Source organism: Opisthorchis viverrini (assembly GCF_000715545.1).
Source record: "Opisthorchis viverrini unplaced genomic scaffold opera_v5_367, whole genome shotgun sequence".
NCBI classification, from domain to species: Eukaryota; Metazoa; Platyhelminthes; class Trematoda; order Opisthorchiida; family Opisthorchiidae; genus Opisthorchis; species Opisthorchis viverrini.
This window is the reverse complement of record NW_008752027.1, coordinates 224,365-250,552: the sequence shown is the minus strand read 5'-3', so window position 1 is coordinate 250,552 and position 26,188 is coordinate 224,365. Positions and strand designations below refer to the sequence as shown.

The window sequence follows — 26,188 nt, the reverse complement described above, 5'->3', positions numbered from 1 at the left end:
ATCGTCTCGTCATTTCTCAGCTACGGATCTCATCGTGTGACAGTTGCAGAGACATGACAGATGAAGTTTTTTATGCAGATTGAATAGGAATTCCACTTGATGATGATGATGATGACATTTGACACTGAAGTAAATTGTTACTCAGTTATATTGATCGTCATTTCTCAGCTACGGATCTCATCGTGTGACAGCTGCAGAGACATGACAGATGAAGTTTTTTATGCAGATTGAATAATCCTGGAATTCCACAGGGAAAACAAACTTGTGAATGGTCGATGGGGAACAACGTTACCATTAATTTACGGAAAATTATTACGGCATATTAGCGCATTTTAGGGTCAAAAGCCCTGTTAGACAGGTGGGTCTCAAGTTATATGCCCTACACCTTGTTATTACGTATCTGACATAAGTATCCACAACGAAATTTCCACAATAAAGTAAACGCCGCATTTGGGTACACCTGTGGTAATCACCGTAGGCTTACCATTGAAGCTTCTGTCCGACAACTCTCTCACAGGGACTACGGAAATTAGGCAGGGTAATGATACCGTCTGGAAGTGCTCCCTTCTGATGGGACAATTTGGCACACAAAAATTGGCTCGCCAACCAGAAACACCACAAAAGCAACTAGTCTTTATCCAATACAATTGTTCACTTAAACACAGTAACCACATACGATAAAAAAAATTTATCAACCGCACTACTGTGATAACCCTTCGGAGTGGAGCCACCTAACAACCTAAGGGAAATAGTCCTGTCAAGTTGCCAAAGGCTAGATGGCAGTCGAAGAGAATGTAAAACAGACCTAGGTATCGGGTGATTGCGCCTTACACAATAGATAACCTTGAGCTCCAGATATGAGCTTTTACATTGAGCAATGCCCGAACTGCACATGAACTCTTACCTGGACCAAAAAGCCGAATTCTATTATACGTCTGGCTGTGAGAGGGAAAAGACGCGCATAGCCCATTGCCACCCTCCGAAAGAAGGCTTCAGATAGCTGAATTCTGGCATTAAACATATCTGTAACCGGGTTGGTGCGAGGAAGCTGTTGCCTAGTCTGACGTGGAGGTGATTCATTGGATGCGTCAGCGGTAGTAGTCGTGGCAGCGGTGGAGGTCGAAGACTGTTGCGTATGGTCAGCCTGTCCAGAGTTCGCACCTTCATACTCTTCGTTCTGTCCAGGTGGTTCGTTACTTAGGAGCTAAAGAGTAAGGAAATACAGGAAATCAGGACAAATGAGGTTGAAAATAAAGTTACAAGATCGGAAAACTATAACAAAATATGAGAACAAGAGGGAACCTACAATACCAAAGACAACGGCGATCTGAAAAGAAAACAGAAGAATACATGGGTAGCTATTTCAAGGCGAACTAACCATGCATTAGTTTAAGGGTATCAAGATGTTGGTTTATGTAAAATGGAAAGATTTAGGTTACCGACGACCAAATTACCGCGGATTATACACTGAAAACCAAACGTTGAATCTTTCTTATTGTGAATAACAGGAGTGCACAACACGTTGTTTGGGATACGAAATATACCTCGGGTTTGGAAAGGCAGCTTGCAGGAACAAATGCAGCAAAAACGAAAGTCTAAAGAATGGTCTCCATTCTTTTGCCTCCGTGTTCGATGACCAACTAGCTTATACTTGATCACCCCGAATGTGGTGATGAGGGGTGAATCACGTAATTTTATAAGGAGAAATAAATAGTGCAGACGCAACATGACAGGAGGAAACAGTGACCACGAAAAGATGAAAAACAAAGTTTTGGTTGGGATCACATATTCAGTCATACGCTGCCTACGGAGTTCTTACAGTATGCAGACATTCGTTATAAGGAATTGTACGTGAGGTGCGGGAATTCGGCACACCAATTACTCATTCTGCACGGACGAATTTCGCCAGAGGTTCAATTGGCGATGGAATTATCAGTTCAATTAAGTTATAACGACCTAAGCCATCTTTTTTCGTTTGTCGCACTAGCATACTCTCCGACAAACGAAGCCCGGAGCTAAGAATGATAAGTCCTATCGAAATTCGTCAAATTTGATGTAGGTGGCGACAAACTCAGATATCATTGTGTTGGTGAGTGACTCGAATGTTCGAGAATTTAATTAAAGTCTGTCGCACGTTCCGGGTACGCCTCCTGATTCTGACCATATCGTTGGGTGGTCACATGTGTGAACTCGCCTTCCGTTCGAATCAAGTATTCATTACCTCCAGAAAACCTTATTAGCCCAATAATACCGACCTCAACTACCTCAAGATATGCGTGAGACGAGGCAATTGTCGGTCAACCGGATGAAAAGTGGCACGCTGTAAGACTTTTTTCACGCCACTTAGGACAATCGCAGTCGTACAAAAGCCCGCTGTGTAGTCTGGTGATGATGACCCTTGAGACTCAATGGTTTGTTTTTTTTTGATGTCAAAAGTACGCAGATGAGAGCAAACGTATTATAGTATTCGATATTTATATTTCGGTCTCACCTGTTACTTTACCGTTTTTTTTTGATGTCAAAAGTACCGCAAAAGCAAACGTATTATAGTGTTCGATATTTATATTTCGGTCTCACCTGTTACTTTACCGTTGGAGCCAATCTAACCTTCCAGGTATAGTGCACTACTACATCTGGCGTCCATACTTGAACACTGAGAAATATGTGTAGAAGTGTAAACGCCGAGTCTCTGATCGACAAAGCACTGTGGATCGCACCACTATTGACAGACGAGCTGGCATCACGCGGGTACCGTAGGCCTCAAAGTTTGGCAAAAATACTCTGGTCTTTTTGATCTGACGAATGATTTCATCTCCAGCCAGTCCGCAGGGACCTATACAATAAACAAATTTATCTACTCCGCCAATTGTCTGGTTTGCAAACAGGACGCTTGGGTTTTATTCTACCCAACTTCGTAGGAACACTAAAGCCTTAGGGCGTTCTGCGCATATCGAACCATGCAACACAATTATGCAGGTGATTTGAAATGGCTTGCATTTCCAGAGGACACGCATCACGGAAAGCAAGATCATCTGCATGCTCAAAATCTGTGGGTAAATGCCCCGACAGCTTTTCGAAATCCGAGGTGTCATAGGGAGGTTAAGAAAAAACACTAACAAGGTCGAAGATGAACGGTTGGCGTAAGTGCCTTCAAACGAATAAATTCATTTCGCTAACAATCTACCTTGTAGACTGAAACCTTGTTATCTGTATTTCTGCCATTTATTGACATACTAATGGACTGCTTACTCTTATTACATTCTGGTCCATTTGAATCCATATCACAAAGAGGTTCAGCTTTGTTTCCAGTACACCTTCCTCGGAGTTTCCGTAATCTCAAAACGATACCGCAATGTTACAGTAGACATTACGACCAACTGATTTCACTAGTATCACGGTATTGAAACGAACCAGTTACATGAAATTTATCCTGTCTAGGCTTGGACAACCTGGCAGTATCCCATACCCCGTGCTTCCTTCTGGTGGCATGGCAGTTAGACACCGAAAGGGCACTATAGGTGGACGACCTGTGAGAAGTGCTTTAAAATTTTCATCTCCCTCAGACATAGCATAGCACTTTACTAACACACTCAAGACGAGGTCACCTAAGATGGCCTTGGATGCTGTACCAAAAAACAAGGCGAGCCTCAAACGCCAACCCGATGCTAGACCGATTTTCGGACGAAGCGTCCCGTATCAGTTGCCACTCTTGCGACCGTGGAGAATGGAATCGTTCGTCTCCAGCAGTCCGGAGTTATCCGGTAGTAAACTATTCATCATAAGCAGCTCCTATAGTTGTCGTCAAAAAAGCATATGGCAGGGCGTACAAATGTGCTGATTATTCCATTGCGTTCAGCTGTAACACCCTCTCGGTGCCTAGCTGCCATGCCACTCGAAGGAAGCACGAGGGCTGGGATACTGCCAGGTTGCCCAAGCCTAGACAGGGGAAGTCGAGTGACACAGGTCGGGTTCGAACCATGGACCTTCCGGTCGGTAAATTCGCACTCTGACCACTTGAGCCATCTCGCCCCGTTTAATCCACTGGATTAAACATCGTGTTGAACTCTTACCAATATCTATTGCCGATACCAGAAGATCTGTTCGCGAAGCTCAGTGGTGGCAAATGTTTCGCAAAGCCTGATCTCGCTGATGTTTGCCTCCAAATAGAAGTCTCCGATGTATCCAAAGGACTTTTGACAATTGATATACATCACGGTTGTTGCCTCAATAACAGTGGAGCCAGAAACTAACGCGATGCTTGCTACTACAGTCCGTATACTTCCAACTGCCACTGCCATGGTTCGCGGCGCCACTGGTCCACTATGTACTTTCACCGCGCACACTGGTCTCCAGTATGTTCCAATAAACAACTTCGACCGTTCTACCAACACTGACTCTACTTCCCCAGGTCGATGGTTGCTTAATCTTCGCGAAAGGGGTAATTGTGCCCCCGGACTTATAGAGTGATGTCCTTATACAATTTCATTTTGGACATCGCGGCATCAACCGCATGAAGGCGCTAACACGTAGTTATGTCAACTGGCTGAACATGGTTAAGCAGTTAGAACTTGTACGCAAGTGCTCAAGATGCCAACTGTCTACAAGATCTCTCCGGAAGACAGAATTATGTTCATAGCCTGTTCCAGAAACTCCATGGTCACGACTTCATGTTGATTTTTCGGGACCAATCAACCGTCAACAATATCTAATCCTAGTACATGCTTATAGCAAATGGCCAGAAGTGTACAACATGAACCATTTTACTGCTTGTGCTACCACTTCAAAACTACAACGTGTAGCAACTTTATGCTTATAGCAAATGGCCAGAAGTGTACAACATGAACCATTTTACTGCTTGTGCTACCACTTCAAAACTACAACGTGTATTTAGCAACTTTGGAGTTCCAGATACTGTTTCTGACAACGGCAGTGCACACAAGTCGGCTCAATTTCCTGCTTTCTGACAACAAAACAGCATACAAGATGTACGATCACCACCGTTCTATCGACAATCAGGATTAGGTACCGGCCAAAGTAACCTGTAGCAACCCGTCTTGAAAGAAACGAAGTCCACCGTAGAATCAGCCCGTAAAAGGAAACACCTTGTCTTAAGAAAGAAGGCGGGAATAAACATTGGACTGATCAGTTACAGAATGACAGATCCATGAGAACTAAATTGTTTCGCCCTGGGTCAGAACATGTTCTCTCCATGAAAGATATATCAACAAACTGATCATCATTATCACCATCAGCTGTAGGAACCACGTACTTGTCATACAGTGGCTATAGATGACACAGTTTAGTTCACCGATGATTTGGGAAGTTGAGGTAGCTAGCCCCGCACGGCAACCAACAACCAATACCAGCCATTTCCCCCAAATAATAATAATAATAATAATAATAATATTCGTTCAGCTGTAACGTCATTGTGGTGTACAGCTGCCATGAGTACGAGGACTGAGATGCTGTCACGTTGCCCAAGTCTAGACAGGAGTAATCGAGATGCCAAGGCCGGTTGGTTGTTGGTCTGTTCGCCGAGCTTGGCAGTTGGATTGCAAACGTTTCATCGCCAATCGAGGTAACATCGTCAGTGCAAGGTTGAGTAAGTCGATAAACAGACCAACAAACAGCGCGCCCGAGCTACCTAAGTTCCACAACATTGCTAATACCAAGGCTGGTTTCGAAACATGGACCTACCGGTTCATACCTTAACCACTGAGGTATCTCGAGCGGATTTCCCCTAACAAAACCTCAAATTCGAACCAGCTTATCATCAGAGTTTGTGGTGAAATATTCCAACCATTTTGTCACTTCTGAAAGCCTCGAACATAAACGTACGAGTTTATGGCGAGCACCAATAGAAGTCTCTGAGGTCCTGATTAAGACTTCCCATTTGTCCATAATATCGAAAGGTTTCCCTCAATCAAGTACACTGAGTACGGTGATGATACTAAGGTCCTTCAATGGGACCAACACAGGATAGAGATCTGTGAATGCCTGAAAATCGATCGCCGCATCTGGACAGCGTTCAAGTGAGGTATTTTTGGAATCGATTAATCATCTTACACAACCGCTGTGAAGTGATTGAAGTGCGAGAATATTCGGCATAACCCAAAAGCCCGGCAAACGCTACTCACTTAGGGCAGTAGACTGAGGGAAGCCAAGGAATTCATAGAATTATCCTCTATCACTTACCGATGACAAGTTCTCGGATTTGGAGCCAGATTGAACCATAGGTATGTTCAATCTGTAATAAATCCACTAAGAGAGTAGTAACCTGTAATCTCCGTCACACCCTGTATCCTGGTAGATGTAACACCCTCTCGGTGCCTAGCTGCCATGCCACCCGAAGAAAGAACGAGGGATGGGATGCTGCGGGGTTGCCCAAGCCCAAACAGGGAAAGTCAAGAGTCAGAGGTCGGGTTCGAACCACGGACCTTTAATTTTGCGTTCTTTAAATTTACGTTCTAACCAGTGAGCCAACTTGCCCCACCTTATCTATCATCCTGGTAGATGTGTGGACTTTATGAATTGTTTTTCACGCTGAAAGCCGTGAGGTGCCTTTTCGATTTGAAAGCGGCCGAGTATTGAATCCTAAGTTTTGATGGCAAATCTTGACGATTAAAAGATGCAACTTTAAGTTTATGACAGTGTATATGCGCGCAAGAATAGATGAAACGGTCCCAGTGGAGCACACTTATCCCACCTACGGTCTTCAATCAAGTCTTCATGAACTCGGTAGTGAAGAATCGTAGATGATCTCACAGTTGTTAGGCGTCGACATGGGGCGGCCAGCCACTCCAGCAGTTCCATGTCTTTTCATTCTCCCAAGTGCTGGAAGAAACTACTGGCGCTCCATGTTTAGGGAGTGGTCTGTTGTACACGGCAAGCATGAGTTAAGGTCTTTGAGGACCATGCTTGAAACCTATGACGGCGGGTTTTCAGAGGTCGACGTAGGGCCCGAGACACGATGTGGAGACCTGTGATGTGGCTGGACAGCAAATACCGAAGCAGGGGTCGAAGGCAACGCGTTATTCTGCCCGACAGGAATAACTTATCTAGAACCTCTCTCGCAAAGTGAATAATAATTTTGGAACAATCAACTGGGTTTTGAAAATTAGACGACCTTCATTGAATCAGTGGCAGCAATCTTCTACGTAGCGAGTATCTTCGAACTCACAGATGAATCTCCTTCATTCTGCAATGATCCACGAGCAGCACCTTGAGCAGTCGCTTCAGTCATGCCACCCGATTAAACCATTTCTGGATTTCCGCAGAATTTCAAAAGAGGCGCTTAGTTTTTTATGGTTGGTTTAGTGGGGGGCGATAAGTGTATGGGTGAGAATGCCTAAATTTCGTGGACTCATACTGTGAGGTTTCACGTCTGGAGCTGAAGAAGAAGGATGATGTGGGTCCCACCGTCTGTGGCAATGTAAGGGAGAGGATCAGGGCAAACGGTATGTGTACTTAAATACAAGCGCATAAATACCTCCTGGGTAGCGAACGTGGTTCTATGAGTATACGTAGTGCCCAGTGATGCGTGAACGTCAGTAGAGGTAACTGGCAAAAAAGTGCCCACTTTAGTGGTGGACGGGAAGCACGAACTTGCTTGAACTGGAAGTGTTGCGGTGCGCTCGAAATTGGTGCTTTTTCTCGTGTAAGGTTGCGAACAAGTTCCTTCGCGGTTCAGTCTATTCATAGAGATAATGCGTGTCATTTAGTAGAATTTTCCACTTCAGTATAATCTGCGTGTGGAAATTCTCGTTAGAGTATCAGACTGTACTCCAATTCTGCGGTGCGCCTACCTATATTCTTGAGCCAAAATATTCCTGTCTGTTCTCCACCGTAGCGGACCACCACATACTTGGACGAAATGGATGTCCATCAAATGTAAGATGGTGGTGGTATTTTAAATGTATAGGTTATTATAATGACCAGATTATAGGATTTTCCAACTCGCTTAACCCCTTCGTCTGCGCCAGGTACCTCAACGTTAGGGGTGCTATGCGTTCCAAAATATTATGAGGGGGCCAAGTCCTCAATTCTCAGTCGGTAAGACCGGTTCAAATGTTCCATCTTGTTCGGGATACCTAATGAAGTACTGGTGAATGGAAGAAGGCCCTCGCTGCGGAGTTATTTGTTGGAAAATGCCAACTGACCAGTTGCAGTTTATTGGACAGGGAAGCAAAACTCTCATTTGCATCTTATTTACAAAAACCGAACATCCATCTTCTCTTGAACGCGTCTTCTTGAACATTCCTGGATATTCACTGACTCAAATCATTGCTCAAATCCAAACAAGTGCCACAAGGAGAATCCACAAACTCCGCAACAAATCCCCCTTTTAAAGAGACGCAAGGCGAATTTACAAGGAGAAAACATGCTACTCGCATGCCTCCCCATCAGTAGTATCACCGGTTTACTGGCATCTGTTTCGAAAGCTTTGGAAAATTCAGACAACGGATGTGTCAGCCCGGAGGAAATTCGACGTCGCCTTTTCCTCTTTGAATGAGTGCCCGACGCTCTCTACCCCAAATTCTTCCGCGGCAGGAGATGTTGATCCGTTCCTCTGATCCGGTGATCAGGTAAGCTACGACGTCTCTATTGGACGGGTGCATGATGGAGTCCAGAAAGATCATGTGGGAGTCTTTTTCTAAAAGCCGTCTCGCCAACGTAACTGGCAAGATAGAGCTTTTGGTGGTGTTGAAACGAAGTCTAGGTGACTTACGCCAAGTTATCTGAAGCCAGGTCCCTGCCTTGGGTTACCCTGTCAGCTCTAGTGACACGCCACGTTTCACCCGGCCTTAATCAGCGCAAACGGAACCAGTCAGGGCTTCTCACTCCTGAGAGCGCATTATGCGCTGGGAAATATTTTTCATGATCCACGCCGGACGAATCAGTCGTTTGGGTCTAAAACTCGTTAAACCTACACAAAACATTGCGGTGCAAAGCTGCCTGACTTAATAGGACACAGCAGCGCTCCGTCGTCGCTTATCCAATTTTACTGGCTTTTCCCATGCTCCTTGTATTGTCCTAGCGTCATATTGGCAAGCTTAGCCAGTCCTTGTGTTGCAAGGCTGCTCAGCACAATTCTAGTCCTACCCTAACACATTTAACCACTCGTAGTCATGAAACAAACTGCAATAAAGTTTAGGTTATTTTTCTCTAATAATGGACTCCGAAAAATCCGATATTCCTCACACTCATCAGACTACAGTGGTCTCTTTCAGTTTCTACGTCTTCTCGAGCTTCAACCATCGGCGGTACCTGCATCGAACGCCGTGTATGATCCAAAATACCTAAGGTCCTACATCAGCTTTGTGTAACCTGTATGGCTCCCTTTGCTAACCCGACACCCCTCTGCCAAAAGAGTTGTATATCCCAAGCCCGAACACCTCAACAACGGCACCCATTGCGAGGCACTCCAGCAACCGAATAGTCAGTGGAATGACGGCATGGAGAAGCCATACCCGGTCTGACAGTACACTGGTTACTATTCCCTCCCAACTAGTAACTGCGACCTCTCGTTCCTTCAGTTGCAGCTACGAACGAATTCCCTCTCTAACCTCAGCGGCCTCTGCGACAGGTTCGTTCCAATCTTCTGAACTTTTCGTTTGCACCTAACTATCCCGTTGGTCTTTCATTTTGCGCCCTTAAAAGAGCAAATCGTTTTCTTAGCAAACAGCGTCCCGTCCTGTGCGGTGGCACCAACTCACTCTCCTGGGAAAGTTTTACACGCGACATTACTCCGAAAGCGACCACATCGAGTCTATACATTCTCACTCTACGCCATGATTCGGAGATTCCAGCTACTGTTTGTCCGTATTACGGATTCATCTCTTTCATCATCTCCATTTATGGTTATAGAACCCTGGCCGTATACCCAGATGGCCAAGGGCATGGAGTCTGAGCAACGATTTCAGCTTTACTGGCCGGAGCACTGTAACATTTTTGCGTCATCAGGTATGTTCCTGCAGTTCTTGTCACGTGCCATGCAGGATGCCTCAGTTTCTCCCCTCCCTGTTTTGCCGCTTCCCGCCATCTTCAAAGTGTATCTGATCTTGCTTCACACTGATTCATTCATAACAACTGTGTTGTGTGTTCTCAATGCCCATCGCATTTAGATCATGCCAGTTTAAGCAAGACCACATGTGCATCGGATAATTCCCACTGTTTGCGTGACTTTCCCGTTTCACACAAATCTTGACAGCCATGCCTTTATTCTGGCTTTACCAATGGGATCATGCCCGACTATACGCTACCCATCAGCTGGGAATGAACGTTATCAATGTGGATTCAAATCCCACTACTTAAGGCCGATTCCCTTCCGGCGTGGTCTACCTTTGCCCCTCTAACCCACTGAGAGATCATCTATTCCACATATAAACACTCCAGTAACTCTTCGCCAGCTATCACATCAAAAATCTCTGGTTGGCGGGTAATTTTAATCCTCCGAAGGCTTAGTGTCAGCGTGTTAGCGAACGTTTTCATCGGCGCTGATCGAAATCATTCAACAGGGTCATTGGACTCACAAAGGCTTCGCGCTCACCAGATGCCAAGGACGTTAACTAGGATGCCGGCTGGGTCCAGTTATCACCAAGGAAATACACTTTGTTGGTCAAGTTCTAGCTGAGGTTCCAATATGACATAATAACCGCTATACCTTTGTTTTTGTTTGCTACTGAGCCAGGAACTTGGGAACCCAAACTTGTTTTCGAAGCTTCAACCAGCTTCCACTGGTTCCAGTTTCAGCGGGAGAGACATGGATGGCAGGTGTCCGGGAAACTCATGAGGCTGACGGGTGGAAGTCCAAAAAACTAGCTTACGGTGGGAAGAAGAGTTACGCCCAAGGATACGGCATCTCCCGAAGACGAGCGATTAATTGTGCTTCAGTAAAATAAGTACAGAGGAACAGAGGATGAGCAGTTATACTCTCGGAAAACCTTCAATAGAACAGACAAAAATAGGTTACCATGATAAGCTGCGTCCGGAAAAAATGTGCCAGTTAAGCTCGAGACAGATTCGAAAGAAAACTTTAACTGCATTCGGCTTAATTGACAGCAACGAGGAATCCACGGTGACGGAAGTGTTGTCTGAAGAATATAGAGGACATTTGCATGCGTGTACCCTGCACAAACGGGTTCACCACATCCAGTCTTGGCAGGAAGCAACTATGAATACGTCTAACCGACTTGGTCCCCTGTAACAGGCGATCTTGAATCACCTCGCTATCAACAACTTCATACATCCGCTTCAACACGGATTCTTCCGAAACTGTTCTTGCGCGGAGAACATGCTGGTATTTATGGACCTCCCAACCCTAGCTAAGGATAAAGAACTAATACTGGGTGCCTTTTCTTTTACTTCTCAAAGCACTCGCTCTAGCGTTCTCCTGCATTACAATCCGCATTCATATGGAATTCAAGAGGAAGCTGTAAGCTGGGCTAAGGTGTTCCTACAAGGTAGAACAGCTAGAGGGAAAATAAATTCTAACCTCACTTCTTCGGCAGCAGCATATATTGGAGATCCTTGAGGCTCCCCTTTGTCTCTAGTCTACATTGAGAACCTCCCAGACTTGCTTCCGAATTCTTGTATACATTTTAAGGGCGACGGGGGCGAGATGGCCCAAGTGGTTAGAGCGCGAATTTACTAACCGAAAGGTCCGTGGTTCGAATCCGACCTCCGCCACTCGACTTCCTGATCGGAAGGTCCGTGCTTCGAACCCGACCTCTGCCTCTCGACTGCCCCTGTCTAGGCTTGGGCAACCTGGAAGCATCCCAGCCCTCGTGCTTCCTTCGGGTGGCATGGTGGCTAGGCACCGGAAGGGTGCTACAGCTGAACGGTTTTTAAGGGCAACCTGAAAATTTGGATTTCAAACGCCATCGCCATCAAAATGGATGTAAACTTTGCAAAACGGTCACAGTTCTCGCACCTCACTCTGAAAGACAGAAGCTCCACCAAACGTCGTTTAAAGGAGGCCCAACTAACATTATACAGAGGAACAGAGGATGAGCAGTTATACTCTCGGAAAACCTTCAATAGAACAGACAAAAATAGGTTACCATGATAAGCTGCGTCCGGAAAAAATGTGCCAGTTAAGCTCGAGACAGATTCGAAAGAAAACTTTAACTGCATTCGGCTTAATTGACAGCAACGAGGAATCCACGGTGACGGAAGTGTTGTCTGAAGAATACAGAGGACGTTTGCATGCGTGTACCCTGCACAGACGGGTTCACCACAACGGCTTCAACCAACACGGTCATCGGCCTAACGGATTCACTGCCCCACGGACTGATTTACATGATCCGGGCCTTTACCCAAGCTTCCAAGATCGTGTTTGTTTTATCGTTTATCCGCTTTTACTCACCTTAAACTCATAAGCGAGAAATGTTTGCAACACTGCTTCTAAGTTCTCAGAGAGTTGCAGTAGTTTGCCAGTGCGGGACTTACATGAAAAAGTACCTAAAAGTGTTCTGAACTGTGTTAGATGCGGCGTGAACAATTACACAGAAGAGTATTCAGAACACTAACTATCGAAAGTGAGAAAAATGGTTGCCCAGTAAACTGTACTCTCTGAAATTCGAATCTTAATATCAGCCCAATACTGTTTAGGTTATTTCCAGCGATGAAATACGTGTTCAAACAAAACAAAAGTAATCATTAGATCTTCTCGGAATCAACGACACTTCAGGAGAAAGGCGATGCTCATCGCAGGATACATCTATTAAACGACTGATCTGAGGCCGCTAACCATTTCCGTACCGGGTCGCTGGACACGCTGTTGCGTAGACAACTCAGTTGGCGTATCCAAGAAACGGTTCTTCATAAACCATGTACATGTGAATATGACATGTAAAGGTTTCGGGCACCATAATTTGAACCCAAGAAGTTCAAGTTGTCCGGAAATATTTGAAGCAAACTTTCAAGAACATCTGGAGGTTCGTTGAAATAGGTCGGAACTAGAAGTAAGTCCAAATTGGAGCCTTCAAAAACTCCAATGAAGACCGACGCCAGAAAAGAGTAGGTCGTTTCTACTTCGACTCAGAGAGTCCTTGATTTTAAACAGAGTTTCCCGTTGAACCCTATCAGAATGGAGCTTGTAGAGTAGCAATCTGTGAGGCTTGCTTAAATACCTGTGATAAATTGAAAAATAAGCCGGATTTGCTGTCCGTAGCTTAGTTCGGGATGTCCATAAGTACGAGCACGTTCATCACGCAAGATCGGTTTTGGATGATTACCTTAACCAGGACGTTCTTTGGGGGCTATTCATGGGTCGTAGTATATCATTGCGACGGTTGAGCGACACTACCATACCCAGGCTGAAATCACACGCACAACCCACCTCATACTCTTGACTAAGCCGCCTCATCATCCCTAGCCTTTACAGGTCCTCAAGAACGAATATCTTATCTATCCCCAACACTCTGATGCGAGTTGGTTATTATTTACTCACCCATGAACTCCGGCTTAAACACTCTGGCAAATTAACCTGTACGAAAATTTGATGGTTTTTCTTCTACTTCCTGCTCAGTCCTATGTATTGACGTTTTGCTCATCTAAAGAAACCTCCAGACCAGTGCCTCCTCAGAGGCAAAAGGAAGAATTCTTCGGGTGTAGACCAGTATTCGAGACCAACGCTGGTTTTTCCACTAAGAAACATTACATCGCTACGTTGAATAACTCAAATGTACAAGACTATCAACCATTGAATCCAACTTGTTACCAAGGTTCTGTACAATTTATTACTCGCTTCGCTCGTGCAATTTTGACTCATCTTGTTTGCGCCTCAGTACGCACCGTTACCCCACCTCAAAGTCAGTACCGGCAGACAGTGGTAAACTGCCCAGTCATGCTTTAACTGGCGTGCCTCCTACAAAAATTATGAAATAACCTTGTCACCAGTATCACTATAATGTGGGTGTGTCAACGGCCTAATTACCCAAGAAAGTCGTACTCCGTCCGTTGAGCCTGCGCTGGCTTGTCCTATCGCGATTTATGCGTAATTGCTCTACTGATCAGAATCGCGAGAATGTCCTTGTGAGGGACGAACATTACCCCATTTCCGTCAGCTGTTTTGTGAAAATTCCTAAGTTTTCCAAGGATATGATTTCTATTGATCCTGCGTCTGGAGGTCGTTTTGAAGAACTTGGCCTATGGTTGTTTATTTCATGTGGTGGTCTGGCCTGAGTCCACTGACTGCTTTACTGACTGGAAATTTGTTCCACAAGTCGTAACCACGCCAGAAAGGCTAAAGGGAGACATTAGGACAGGGAAAGGGGGAATATTAATATTGGTATTCGTTGTATCAGCCGTTTTCGGGTAAGGAAGTTCTGTTTTCTGCGATGAAAGTGTGAATGTAACAATTAATTACCAACCAACTGTATGCCGTCACCCAAGGATACAGTGGAGGAGCGCTTCCTCGAAAAGAGATGATTTGGAAAAGGCCAGCTGTGCGATCCAAAAATCTCGATCGCTCATAGGTCGACCGTTATCACCAGCGCGTTGTTCACTACGGCCGAAATAGTTTTAAGGCAAAATGGTCTGGTTCTGATCAGAAGGCACCTGATGTGCTCAAACATATCAGCAATTCGTTCTTGGGCGCGGCCAGTTCCTGCAGCCAAGAAGCTTAGATAGTCATGTCACCATCTGATTTTAGGATTCTCGGAAGGTTTTATACCGCCCGCTGTCTCACAGAGCAGATTTATAAGTCAACTGCCTAAGTTGAAGTAAATGGACCAAGTTCTATTTTAACCAGCCACGAGTTATAACGTTCCAGCGCAGCTTTTTTGTTGACCGACGTCTCTACTCCACACGTCTCATCATAAAGAAGCACGAATTACAAACCTACATGCTCCCATAGCATAACTTGCTGACCGGCAAACACTAGTCAACTGTGGAACCACCTGAATCATGTGGTCATCTGCCACCAATAGGTAGAGATTCATCAAAGCTACCCTTCATTATGACAACAAACCCTGCTTCCTATTACACCGTGGTGCAATGGCGATCGAGATGTTGTTCCTCTCCTGGCCGTCGCAAATCAGCGATAAGTATTCCAATCCACCTCCCAAGAACCTCTGCAGTGCCCACCTGAGTTGGCCAGTATTACACCGGGAGCGAGCATGTGGAAGAAGCACGGGGAATGTTGAAGGAGTTATGGTAGCAAAATTGGTATCTGTTCAACCGGCCCGATACGACCAAATGACAGCTGGGTGCCGTCGGAATCGCTTTGAAGGAGTTATGGTAGCAAAACTGGTGTCTGTTCAACTTGCCCGATACAACCAAATGACAGCTGGGTGCCGTCGGAATCGCTATTATGAATACTGCCGGGAAATCAGTGTCCAGGGCAACGTTTAAGACGGGGAATGCAAATTTCTTAAATGTTAGGCAACGAAGAGCCCGAGCTTTTGTTACCGAAAACATTCATCGCCTGTAAAAGTGACATAACCGGCTGGTCACAGAAGGGCGACGTTCACTAAAACTGCAAGAGAAGAGTACGGCTTTATAAGTCACTTGCATAACCGCAGACAGGAAACATGTGCCGAAGGCTCTGAAGAAAACATGGCCCAACGCGATCTATAAACCCCCCAGTAATGGCACATATGATTAAGTTGGGGTAAACTCAAAGAGAAATAAAATACGAAATATCCGTAGTAAATGGCAAGATGCTGCAAAGACCAGATTCACAGATTGATACACAGGATCGAGGCTTTTGTCCAAGTTTCTCGGATCGATTTTGTTCTTGCCGTTCAGTGGCTTCCGTTCGCCTGAAAGGCACAGGTGAAAAAAGGGTGTAGCACTGCTCTTTATGTTCTCAGCGCGGGGTAGTATGCTTGCCAGCGCGAGGATTCGCATAAATAAATGTCTAATAGTGCTTTAAATTGGGTTCTAGAAGGAGCGTGTACAACCGTCGGAGGAAGGTCATTCCACGCAGTCCTTTTCAGAATAGGCTGAGAATTCCCAATGGCCCGCTCGACAGAGACCTGTGGTGCAGTGTGAAGGGAAGATAAGAGCTCGTTGAATAAAGCACTTTAACGGTTATTCTTGTCTTTAAAAAGAATTCTTGAACGCTGTTTAAGCGCGGTCGTGGCATCCGATCTGTACCTGTGGCATCAACAATGCTTTCCGGTGTTATCATCTGAAGTCTGAGTGAAAACAAGGAATGATAGACACGTAAAAACTAGGATTTTTCCTTCATGAAATAAGGTGCGATGATCACTTTTTCACCTTCCCCCAGGTTTTGGAACATTTACACTGCTTCAAGCAACCAACTGTGATTGTATTCCTTGACGCAAAAGACGCCTTTGACTCTGTGGACCGTCAGGCTCCGTACGGCAACTCATGGCTGCGTGGAGACATCCTGAAGGCTACTGTTTGCGTAAGTTAAATCTGATACTTGAAGTGAGGCTGCCCTTGTTCACCTTCTAAATTATTCCCTGGAATTTTCGAATTATGGAATACTCACTGCTTTTGAAGTGAGAGCATTCTCCCACATTAACTAAGTGCGGAGAAGTCGTGATCCCTCTATAATCTAGCATAATTTTAACATTTATTCGTTGAACTAATTCTGCCTTGTGTTTAGGCTTGCGCTTTACACCTGCACAATGCAGGAAGCTGCTGGAAGAACGAGTGAGGTCGGACAACCACCTCACGTTAGCCGATGCCCAGAGTGAAATAATAGCCGGATCGCGCCACATGGACAACTGTAAAAGTCCGGACGGTCTAGCCAAGACTACGTTTCCACCCTAACTTGGAGGGCTAGCGCAGCTCTCGTAAATCTGCGTCACCTATTGCTCAGGCGTCGCACGAGCTCATCCATCAAAGATCGAGGTAACGGTACCAAGATGCGCTTCATACCATTATACGGATCAGGAGCTTATTTTAACGCGCCGAAAACGTCAATTCTTCCGCTGCTCTACCATCAGCGTCTTTGAAGCATAGCTTGAGTCTCTTAAAGCACTTGATCAGTAATGTCGAAGTATCTCGAGTGACCTTTCGTAAAAAATGCCCCCACATCAAATGAAACAATCATACTGCGCACGCTGCTTCGGCCTGTCTACATGCTCCGACTCTATTAGGGAGCGAAAGTGTGGAAATAAGAGAAGGAATTTAAAGCATAACCTGACAGAAAGATACGGAGGCCGCTACTAGCAAACTAGGTTTCTCTGGTCATTGCCGACTCCTTGGATAAGAAACCCAGGAAGTAGAAAATAAATGGCCGGAGATATTGTCAGACATGGCCTATTTAAGCCCTTATTGGCGTTCATGCATTCACACTGTTGCCCATCTCCCGATCTCGCAATAAAAATTCCACTAAAACTCGTATATTCACGCTTCGATCATATCAGCTATCACCTCCAACACACATCCACCTTCTCATCTTTTAAAATCGCTGAGCGAACGAAATTGTGGTGGACGCAGTTAGTGCGATGCAAGTATGCGATTATTTTCATCTAGAGATTATGACGAGGCTAATAATATGCTGAAGATGGCGTTGAGTGATTTCACTGACTGCTGCTTCCGCTTTGTAACAGTCTATTTCTTCTTCTTGCTTGGTGGAAAATTGGTCGTTGCTTATTTTGCGGAAAAGCTAAGATAATGTTCTGCTACATTGTTTGGTGTCTTTTTGCAGAGGCTGCTAAATCTGAAAGTCTCTCTTAGACGGGTCAAATATTTTAGATCGCCAGCATCTTACAACTTGAAAAGAAGCTCTTTGACGCTTTTCCTATGCCAAAATAGATTGTGTCACGAAGATGTTTCTTATCCAAGCTTCGTATTCGATGTGCTTATTTGTTTTGAGAGGTTTGCAGAACGTGCACTCTGGTATCACCTGGACACTTTTGGTCGTACTTTGCACCATACAACCTGCCAATTTGTTTCGTAAGCTCAGACCTCATTGTCCCAATGCACGTTTGTACTTTCCACTTAGAGGATTCTGCTGGGAATAGCCATAACGATCAATCTAGTCATATGCCTACCATTCTATTTAGAATGTTTCAGCAGCTGTTGGCAGGGTACTGCGTGACAATCCTTCCAATCGCAAGCACCATCGAGAGGAACAAAGTTAATATTGGGTGAAGGCCAGTATGGATGCAGAGGCCCACATCGATAGGCTGTCTTTCAGTTAAAGACCCGATGTTGTCAGCGAAAAACCAGTAGCATAATATAGGAAGACCGGGTAGGCCTCTTGCTGGCCGGTCTGTTTGCGGAGCTTGGTGCTTGAATTGCAAATGTTTTGTCACCGATCGAGGGGACATTATAGGTGAGAAGCTGAGCAGGTAAAATTCTGCGCCACATGCGCTGAAATATATTTTTTGAATTTTCAAGACATTAGTTGGTCTCGAGATAAGGTTATTTGGTTGGTGTCAGTTTCTCTGCGATACCAGTTTCTGGTGTCTGGCTGGCCCATTACGCGTCTTCAGTTCGACGGTTTTGTTCCTCCACTGTAATGTTTGCATTTTATGCTTCGCGGTTTAGTCAAGTTCCACCTGATTGCCGGATTGCGTCGGCTTCTATTTCAAGCAGACCAAATTATTCGACTCGGTTGGCCCGAAATTTTATCGGATCATATATAAAATCTATGTCCGTCAAACATATTTATTGGAATTTACGCACTCAATCCCTCATTGGTGGTACCACCTGGAGGGATGAGGAAACCTTCGTAATCCCACTGTTTATATCGGCAAAAATACCATTAATATTTAAGTCACTTTCCGAGGTTGACAACGTCGTCAGATTAAATTTTTTTAAATAGTAGTCTTTTCAATGCAGCAGGGTTTGAGAGAGCTGCACACTGACGCCGACCGAGTTACTGCATATTTATATTATTCGGCACAACAGTCATATCTCTCCGGGTTACAAACGGGTAATATGTTCTGGTATCTTTAACAAGGAATGGGACACATATCAGTGCGACTGAGATTACCTGTAAAAGCCCCCATGATTCCCTGACAAATTACTGGCTGACCTTCTAGTATCTTCTTCATCCGATTAAAACTCGGCGAGGATCGATCTGCAAGACTGTTGTCTTCCTCTTCCCAAGCTTTAAACTTCGGCAGTAGCTTCTCCGGAGGCCCAATTTGACCGACACTTATTCCTTCTTACCGATTTCCGGTTTACGCCATATGGTCCCCAAACTGAATAAATTCACGCGTGATACTATATTGGTCCGACTCCACGTATGCTACTCTTCTCGTCTAATTTAAGCCGCCAAAGGAATGCGGATTCCCTGCTCATTTGCTGCAATCTTGCCGTCCGTCGCGGGGATGTCCAGAAACCAAAGTAAGTCAGTGTAATGAGGGCACGGCATTGCCATTTCCACTCAGATGGTGCTTCTGCAAATATTTTCTTCTGCTCTTGACTGTCATCCCCCGCCCAATTGAAACCCTGATTTTAGCGACGAACAAACTGACCACTTGATTCGAAAGGCCTCTGAAGCGATCCAACTGCTAAACCTTTCTTTCGGATTTAACACCTGGATTTTCGTCGAAGTTTTGGTTTGTCCGTTCCACAAGTTTAACGCTTTTTTACGGTCGCCTTTTGGTCCCATGGGTTAGCAGTATCTCCTATGGAGAGTGTGCTTTATAACTGACGTCCATACAGCAGCGATATCAGTGAGTCTACATGGTTTCGGTGTAGACCATATTTTTGTGATGAAAAATGCCGTTTGCCTCTACTTTGAATTGTTCCACTTCCATCTTCCGTTTTAGGTCACCCAATAGTAGTAAACCCATTTTTTAGGCAAAACGATAAGGTTTTTCTAAGCTGGGACTTTAACGGGAACCGTTCTAATCTGTCTTCACGTTTTGGTGGTACGTTGCTTACGGCATTGTGTTTAAGAGATCAAAATTTCAAGGTCACCTAGCGCTACCGGTCCGTATTTCACAACCGCTTTACGAGGTGAAGCAGGAACTCAAACTAGCACACGCTAATATTTGGCGGTGTTCTTTACAATTAAGATAGTATTCACAAAATGCCCATCGTTATTCCACGCAGGAGAATTGTGGATTGGTGCTTACAAATTTAGAACCCCGTCAATAGCAACAAATTGGATGAATTGGTTCAGCGAAATTCGGCACAACACAGTCTTTAGGGAGCTCGCCTTCAGCTCAGTATAACGGTGAAGGAGGATTTTATTCACTGTGCTTTATTATTGATAGTATGCACCCATGTGGATGATCTTCCTCTACTATGCACAACTAGTCAGTAGACTATGCGGCGTTATTAAATAACCGCATGCCAAACAATAACAAGACAATTTCTATCCTTAGAACGCGTCATTATACCCAACTACATTGGCGGAAAACAGAGCCAACAACGCCGATCATTGTAATGACAGTACGCGCTCTCGTCTACATTGGCTTTTTATCGTAAATGATAGACCCCTGTCTATGTGCGGCGCTGAAGGGTCAATAGCGACTCTTTATTATCGTAACTGCGCGTGGTGTAACTTACCTCCGCTACGCATAGTAAGCACCGGACTAGTATCAATGCAGGGGGATGAATATGGGGCCTCAGCTGCAGGTGGAAGCCCATTCTGAAGGTCGAAGACGACTCGTCATACTCACAACTGTACGCGTTGTCTTTCACCTCGGCTACTGCTGAGATTGTGTCCATGTGCGAAGCTGATATGAGGCATGAAATATGTGCGATAACCTAGCCCAATCGCCAACGGCAGTCCTTCACACTCATTACTGCAGGCGATGTTGCGCTCTTTGGTTACTTATAGTAACTACCGCACCGGTACCTATGCACGCATAATTATAAAGCATCGAAAATACATGATAGCCTAATGCGGTGGCCAAAGATGGTCCTTCATATCCATACATGCCGTGCGTCTGCCAGGCCCACGCCCAAAAAATACACGACAGCCCTCGGCGAATAACGTTCCTGTTTATTGGTGTCATGGGTACAAACGTAATACTTAGTCAATGCAGTCCTCATTTTCAGTAAGGAAATTTCACTCCACATGTATTTTGGAAGGGAAAATGTAATATAAATTTCAACCCGTATGTATCTTCCGCAACATCACTGAAAACAAATAATTCTAGTGGAAAAGTCCGTAAGTGCTCAATAGATCTCTTTGTTCACATAGTCCGAACGGTGCCCACGCTAAAGCTGAGGTCTTACTGTAATAAAAGTAAACGTACTACTTGTTCAATTGGTTTCATGGGCAATGCTGATGAAGCTGTGTATACACTGATGATTCCATAATGAGTTTCAGTGATCCTACGCATTACTGGACGCAGCGGAGTTAAAGATAAGGAGTGTGTACTAAACAACCGTGAGATTAAGCGGCATCGAAATGAGCCGTAGGATCCAGGAACCGCATGCATCATCAAACGTGCACCCATGGTTGCGGCCAAAGCAAACATCCAATGAGTGAGCGGGCACACGGTTTCAACTCCGCTCATTTAGAACACCAAATCATGACCCCACTCTACCTCTGGTTTACGATACTGACACCGTGCAGCTCAATAAAACAGGCAGATATGTTGTAGTAATCCCATGCTCAAACGATGAGCAGTCTCACCAACTTTCTGCAGGTCTCCCACAACGATGAACTAGCTGAGGAGTACAAGGTTCACTAGGTCTCGTCGTCCAGGATAAAGATACTTCAACCAATATTCAAGTAATTTATACCGCCATACTACCAGTAATACTCTTTTAGTCCTTCAAGTGGCCGACAGAACCTGACCCAACATAATCCATCTCCTCAGTGCGCCTTGAATGCATATCCACGTGTGGCTTACGGCAACTACCCAGCCCTTTCGCCATAAGGGAGGCCAGTGGCCCCACGATGCTCTTAGCTGCAAAACCATCGCCAGTAGAGTGAAAATTTCAGCGCCAAGATGTTGCATTTTGTTGCGCATGTACTCAGACCAAAAACCATGTTCATTTACGTTCATATTTACGCAGCTCCCTGAATTTCACTGTTGACATAAGCAATCAAACCTATGACGTGAAACCCCGGTAGAATAATTTCCTAGCATCGCTGAGGCCAAAGGATGATTAGATGAGGATCAAATGTTTGAACTCGTAATCTGAATTCCATTGCATGGCTGTTTTAATACGTCAGCGACACGTCGTAGCTTTCGAAAATTCGATTCCATTGTGCGAACACTAAAAGGCCATCGTAATGCGGAGTCTTATATCAGTGTCAACAAAATGATGCCTGGTTGCCGCACAAATATGAGATATTTGAAGGCTGGTTGTGAAGAGTAGAATAAAAATAAAAGAACAGGTTTGATGCTAGCTTGCTACAGACATTCTAAGGTGCATACGCCTCCAGACACACATTCGAGCACACTGGATAGAAACCGACAACAAGAAGTCCAATGATACTGACTGGCCACCATATCTTGCAACGTTCTCAGCCAGGCGCGCTGGAGATTGGGCAGTCCCCATCCTGAAAGACGAGTACCACTGACAACACCCAAACGTTCCGTAACCTATCGCCTACCTCTCTGCCAGGTCGATGGTTGGCCACATCTCTGCTTCCGACACTGAATTGGGTACAGAATACAGCACCTTTTCTGGAAAACAATGGTCCGACACACAAAATACATTAATTAAACAGCGCACACCGACAGCACCCAAACGTTTCGTAATTTCCTTCATGCTCCCCTTCCAGGTTAAGGGTTGGTCACCTCTCCGCTTCCGTTACTCTGAATTTGGCATGGAGAACATCTCTTCGGCAAACGGTCGTTAGGCATACGCAACACATGTCCCAACCATCGCAGCTTCTGGTGTTGGACATATCCTTCGATCGAAGTACCCGTTGCACAACCGAAAACTCGCTTTTTATTGGCCTCGTCACTGATTTCTCGACACATCCACACAATCTGTGGTTCTAAGACAGCAATTTCCGGATACCCGAAGACATATCAGTTTCGCTTCTCAGAATGCCAAGTCTCACAGCCACACAACAGATCAGCCCACACTGTAACCTGATACACACAGGCTCTCACAAATGATCTGGCGACTTCTGGAAAAGAGGTCCCAACTTTTGTTTCAAAAAGTCGACTACAGGGGATACAGAAGATGAGCTGGCATTTCGTAAAATGCGGAACCGCTGTAAGCCAGGAATCCGTCAATGGAACATACGAAAACAGGCCACCATTCTGGACCTCTCTCAGCAAAACAAAAACGTCTTGTTCAAATACATGAGACATCGCCACAGAAACAAGCCGTCCGCTACCTCCTTGAGGGACAGGAACGGAGAACTGACGAGTGGCCCAACTGTGGTATCTTAGGTTTAACGAGAACACTGTGCAGGTGCATATTCGATCCTAGCGTCCTCGTCGCATCCAATCTTGTCAAGGCGTAGTTATGAACAGCCGCCAACCGACTTGGCCCTCACCGTAGAGGACATTCGTCAATTCTTGCAAAAGATCAACCCATTCTGCATGTTGGAACCCGACAAGGCCATCCTAGCATCCTGCAGAAAACGTTGTCCACACTAGCAAATCATCTACACCTGGTGTTTCGTCAGTCGCTTGACGAAGGTCGCCTTCCCTCTGCTTGGAAGAAGCGATTGTCACGCCAATCTACAAAACTGGTGACCGGCTACCGCCTGGCAGCTACAGGCCTATAAGACTCACTAGCGTGCCGTGCAAGGTGATGGAACGCATTCTGAAGCGAGCTATCTTAGACCACCTTACTTTCAGCAACCTGATATCTCCAGCTCAACACGGATTTTCCCCAAACCGTTCTTGCTTGACAAACATACTCGTGTTTATGAACAGCCTAACCCAAGTCAAGGACGGAGGTCTCATATCAGATGCCATATTTCTTGACCTCTCAAAAGCATTTGACAGGGTCCCACACGTCTCGCTGCTCCACAAACTCGAGTCTTATGGGATTCAGGGGAAAATCCTTCGCTGGATCAAGATGTTCCTATCAGACAGATCATTCCGTGTGAGAATATGCTCGACCCACACTTCTCCTCGACTTCTCTAGAGCATTTGATATGGTCCCACACGTCTCGCTGCTCCACAGACTCAAGTCTTACGGGATTGTGATGGAAGTCCTTCACCGGATCAAGACGTTCCTATCAGGCAGGTCATTCCGAGTGAGAATAGGCTTGACCCACTCCTCTCCAGAGCCAGCCTCCATTGGAGTTCCTTAAGGCTCTGTCCTTGGACCACTGCTGTTTTCAAAAGACGTAAGCGACCTTTTAGATGTTCCTGCAATTCCATGCCTACTTTTTGCGGATGACTTGAAATCCTGAAGTTCCAATCCCAGTGCCCTACAAATGGACGTAGACGCTGCCAATCAATGGTCATTGGGCTGGCACCTACCTCTGAATGAGGAAAGGTGCGTCCATATGTCATTTGAAGGAGCTTCAGCGAATGCCTTCGTAATGCACGTTGAGAAAGGACCAGAAAACGCCATGATATAGACGCCAAAAAGGACTTGGTTATCTGAGTCTCCTCAAACTTGTCCTTCTCACTGCACCATGAGAAATCGTCGCGAAAGGCATCCGGCATTTTACGGATGATCCGACGCACCTTCTCCCGTATTACTCGCATGGACTTCCAAATACTCTATGGGGCCTACGTCACACCGCTCCTGAAATACGCCAACCAAGTTATCTAGTCAGGACGCACGAAATGCATCACCCTCATTGAACTTGTCCAGCGAGCCGCTACGAGAATGGTTGTCGGCATCAAATCAGTGGACTAAGAAACCCTTCTCGAGATTCTTGATCTCTTATCCCCCTGGAGGATCGTTGTCTCTGAGGGGACCTAATTCTTACTTGTGCCCTGTTTGAACAAAGCTTGGCAAACAGGCTTTCACCATTGACCCAGCAAACACACGGCGGGGCATAGTATGGAGATTTTCAGGCGAAGTTTGTTCTCATTTCGGACAGTAGATGCGTGGAATGAACTTCCTCCGGTGGTTGTCTAAGCTGCTTCTAGAACCAAGTTCGAAGCCCCACCAGACATTTATGCAAATCCTCGCGCTGGCAAGCATACTCCTCCGCACTGGCAACCTAAAGAGCAGTGCTGCACGCTTTTGTGCTTGTGCTTTTCAAGTGAACGACAAGGACAATACCGACCTGGGAAACTTGGCAAAAGCCTCGATCCTGTGTATCAATCCATGAATCCGTTGTACTGTTTTATGGATAGCTCTCTGTTTCCTCTTAAACATCCAAAGCTCTGAGACACAAAGACGCATTTATGTTCACAAACGCTTAGGGCATTCCTTGGGAACATGTGCGTCTCGTTTTGGCGTGTGTTAAAGCTGTTCCAGTTGTAATTGCAGCACTTGCGAGTCCATTTTTGGAACTGGGCACCATTAAAATTATATTCCCAGGTGTATGAAACAGCGTCCTTTCCTCAGTTGCAGGCAAAAAGATCAGCCAAGAGCTGACTGAAAAGGTGAGTGGATCGTCCTCCGCGACGGAGGCTCCGTGGCTCTTGAAAGAAAATTTGCAGTAATGAACCCTCCAAGCCGTTGACGTTTCCACGCTCACCACCCAGGTTTCTACATCAACTGTGGGCTCCAGGTGAGTGACGGCTGCTGTTCAATGTATTCGGCCCACCAGTCGGCGCGTTTTTATTCAAAATGGTCACTTATTCTCCATCCTTGATGGTTTTACTCACCAGTGGCTTTCGGGGCCGGTCGCCTGAATCAACTGAAATACTATTCGGACATTGCCAGCTTTCTGGGTCTATTTCATTTCCTTGGGCTTATGTGTTCACCACAGTTCGTGGTCGGCTCGCACGCTCATTTTCACTTGATGTTTGATAATTCGTCGCATCAAGTTTTGTTGGGGACCGCTTGGGATATTTCCGGGAAATTTAAACACTGCCACTGCTTGGTGTGATATTCACTGCTTGATTGCGTCTGGTGGTGCCGTGTCACAGGGGAAATTCCCAGCACTATGCAAAGAGGTAGTAATCTCGTCCCGGTATGAGTTCACGCCCAACTGTGTAGCCTGTCGTTGTGCTATTCATTAGTTGTGAATAAGCAATATTGTTATTATCATTTGAAAGAGACTCTAAAATACCATCATGGTAAGTTCCTCTAACATCCGGATGTGCCAGTCTCACAGTTGGAAAGCAATTTATCCGAACCTTACGTGGTCCTGGAAAAAGTGGGAAGAAGTGACTACAAATAAGTGCGTGGTTGGAATCCGCAATGCCTTTTCTCGCTTTGCTCCTAGGTTTTCTTTCTTTGC

At 45.4% G+C, this 26,188-nt stretch overlaps 1 protein-coding gene across 1 annotated transcript in view; it reads right to left on the bottom strand.

Moving 5' to 3' along the window:
* The window catches only part of T265_10453 (hypothetical protein), a gene marked incomplete at both ends in the record, with an annotated part of 28,270 nt that extends 20,983 nt beyond the window's left edge, over nucleotides 1-7,287 (bottom strand). Inside the window, 2 exons of the mRNA XM_009176828.1 lie at nucleotides 905-1,204; nucleotides 7,181-7,287. Of these exons, the coding sequence (XP_009175092.1) occupies nucleotides 905-1,204; nucleotides 7,181-7,243 (363 nt within the window). The remainder of the gene's footprint in view (nucleotides 1-904; nucleotides 1,205-7,180) is intronic.
* Nucleotides 7,288-26,188: the final 18,901 nt, after the last annotated feature.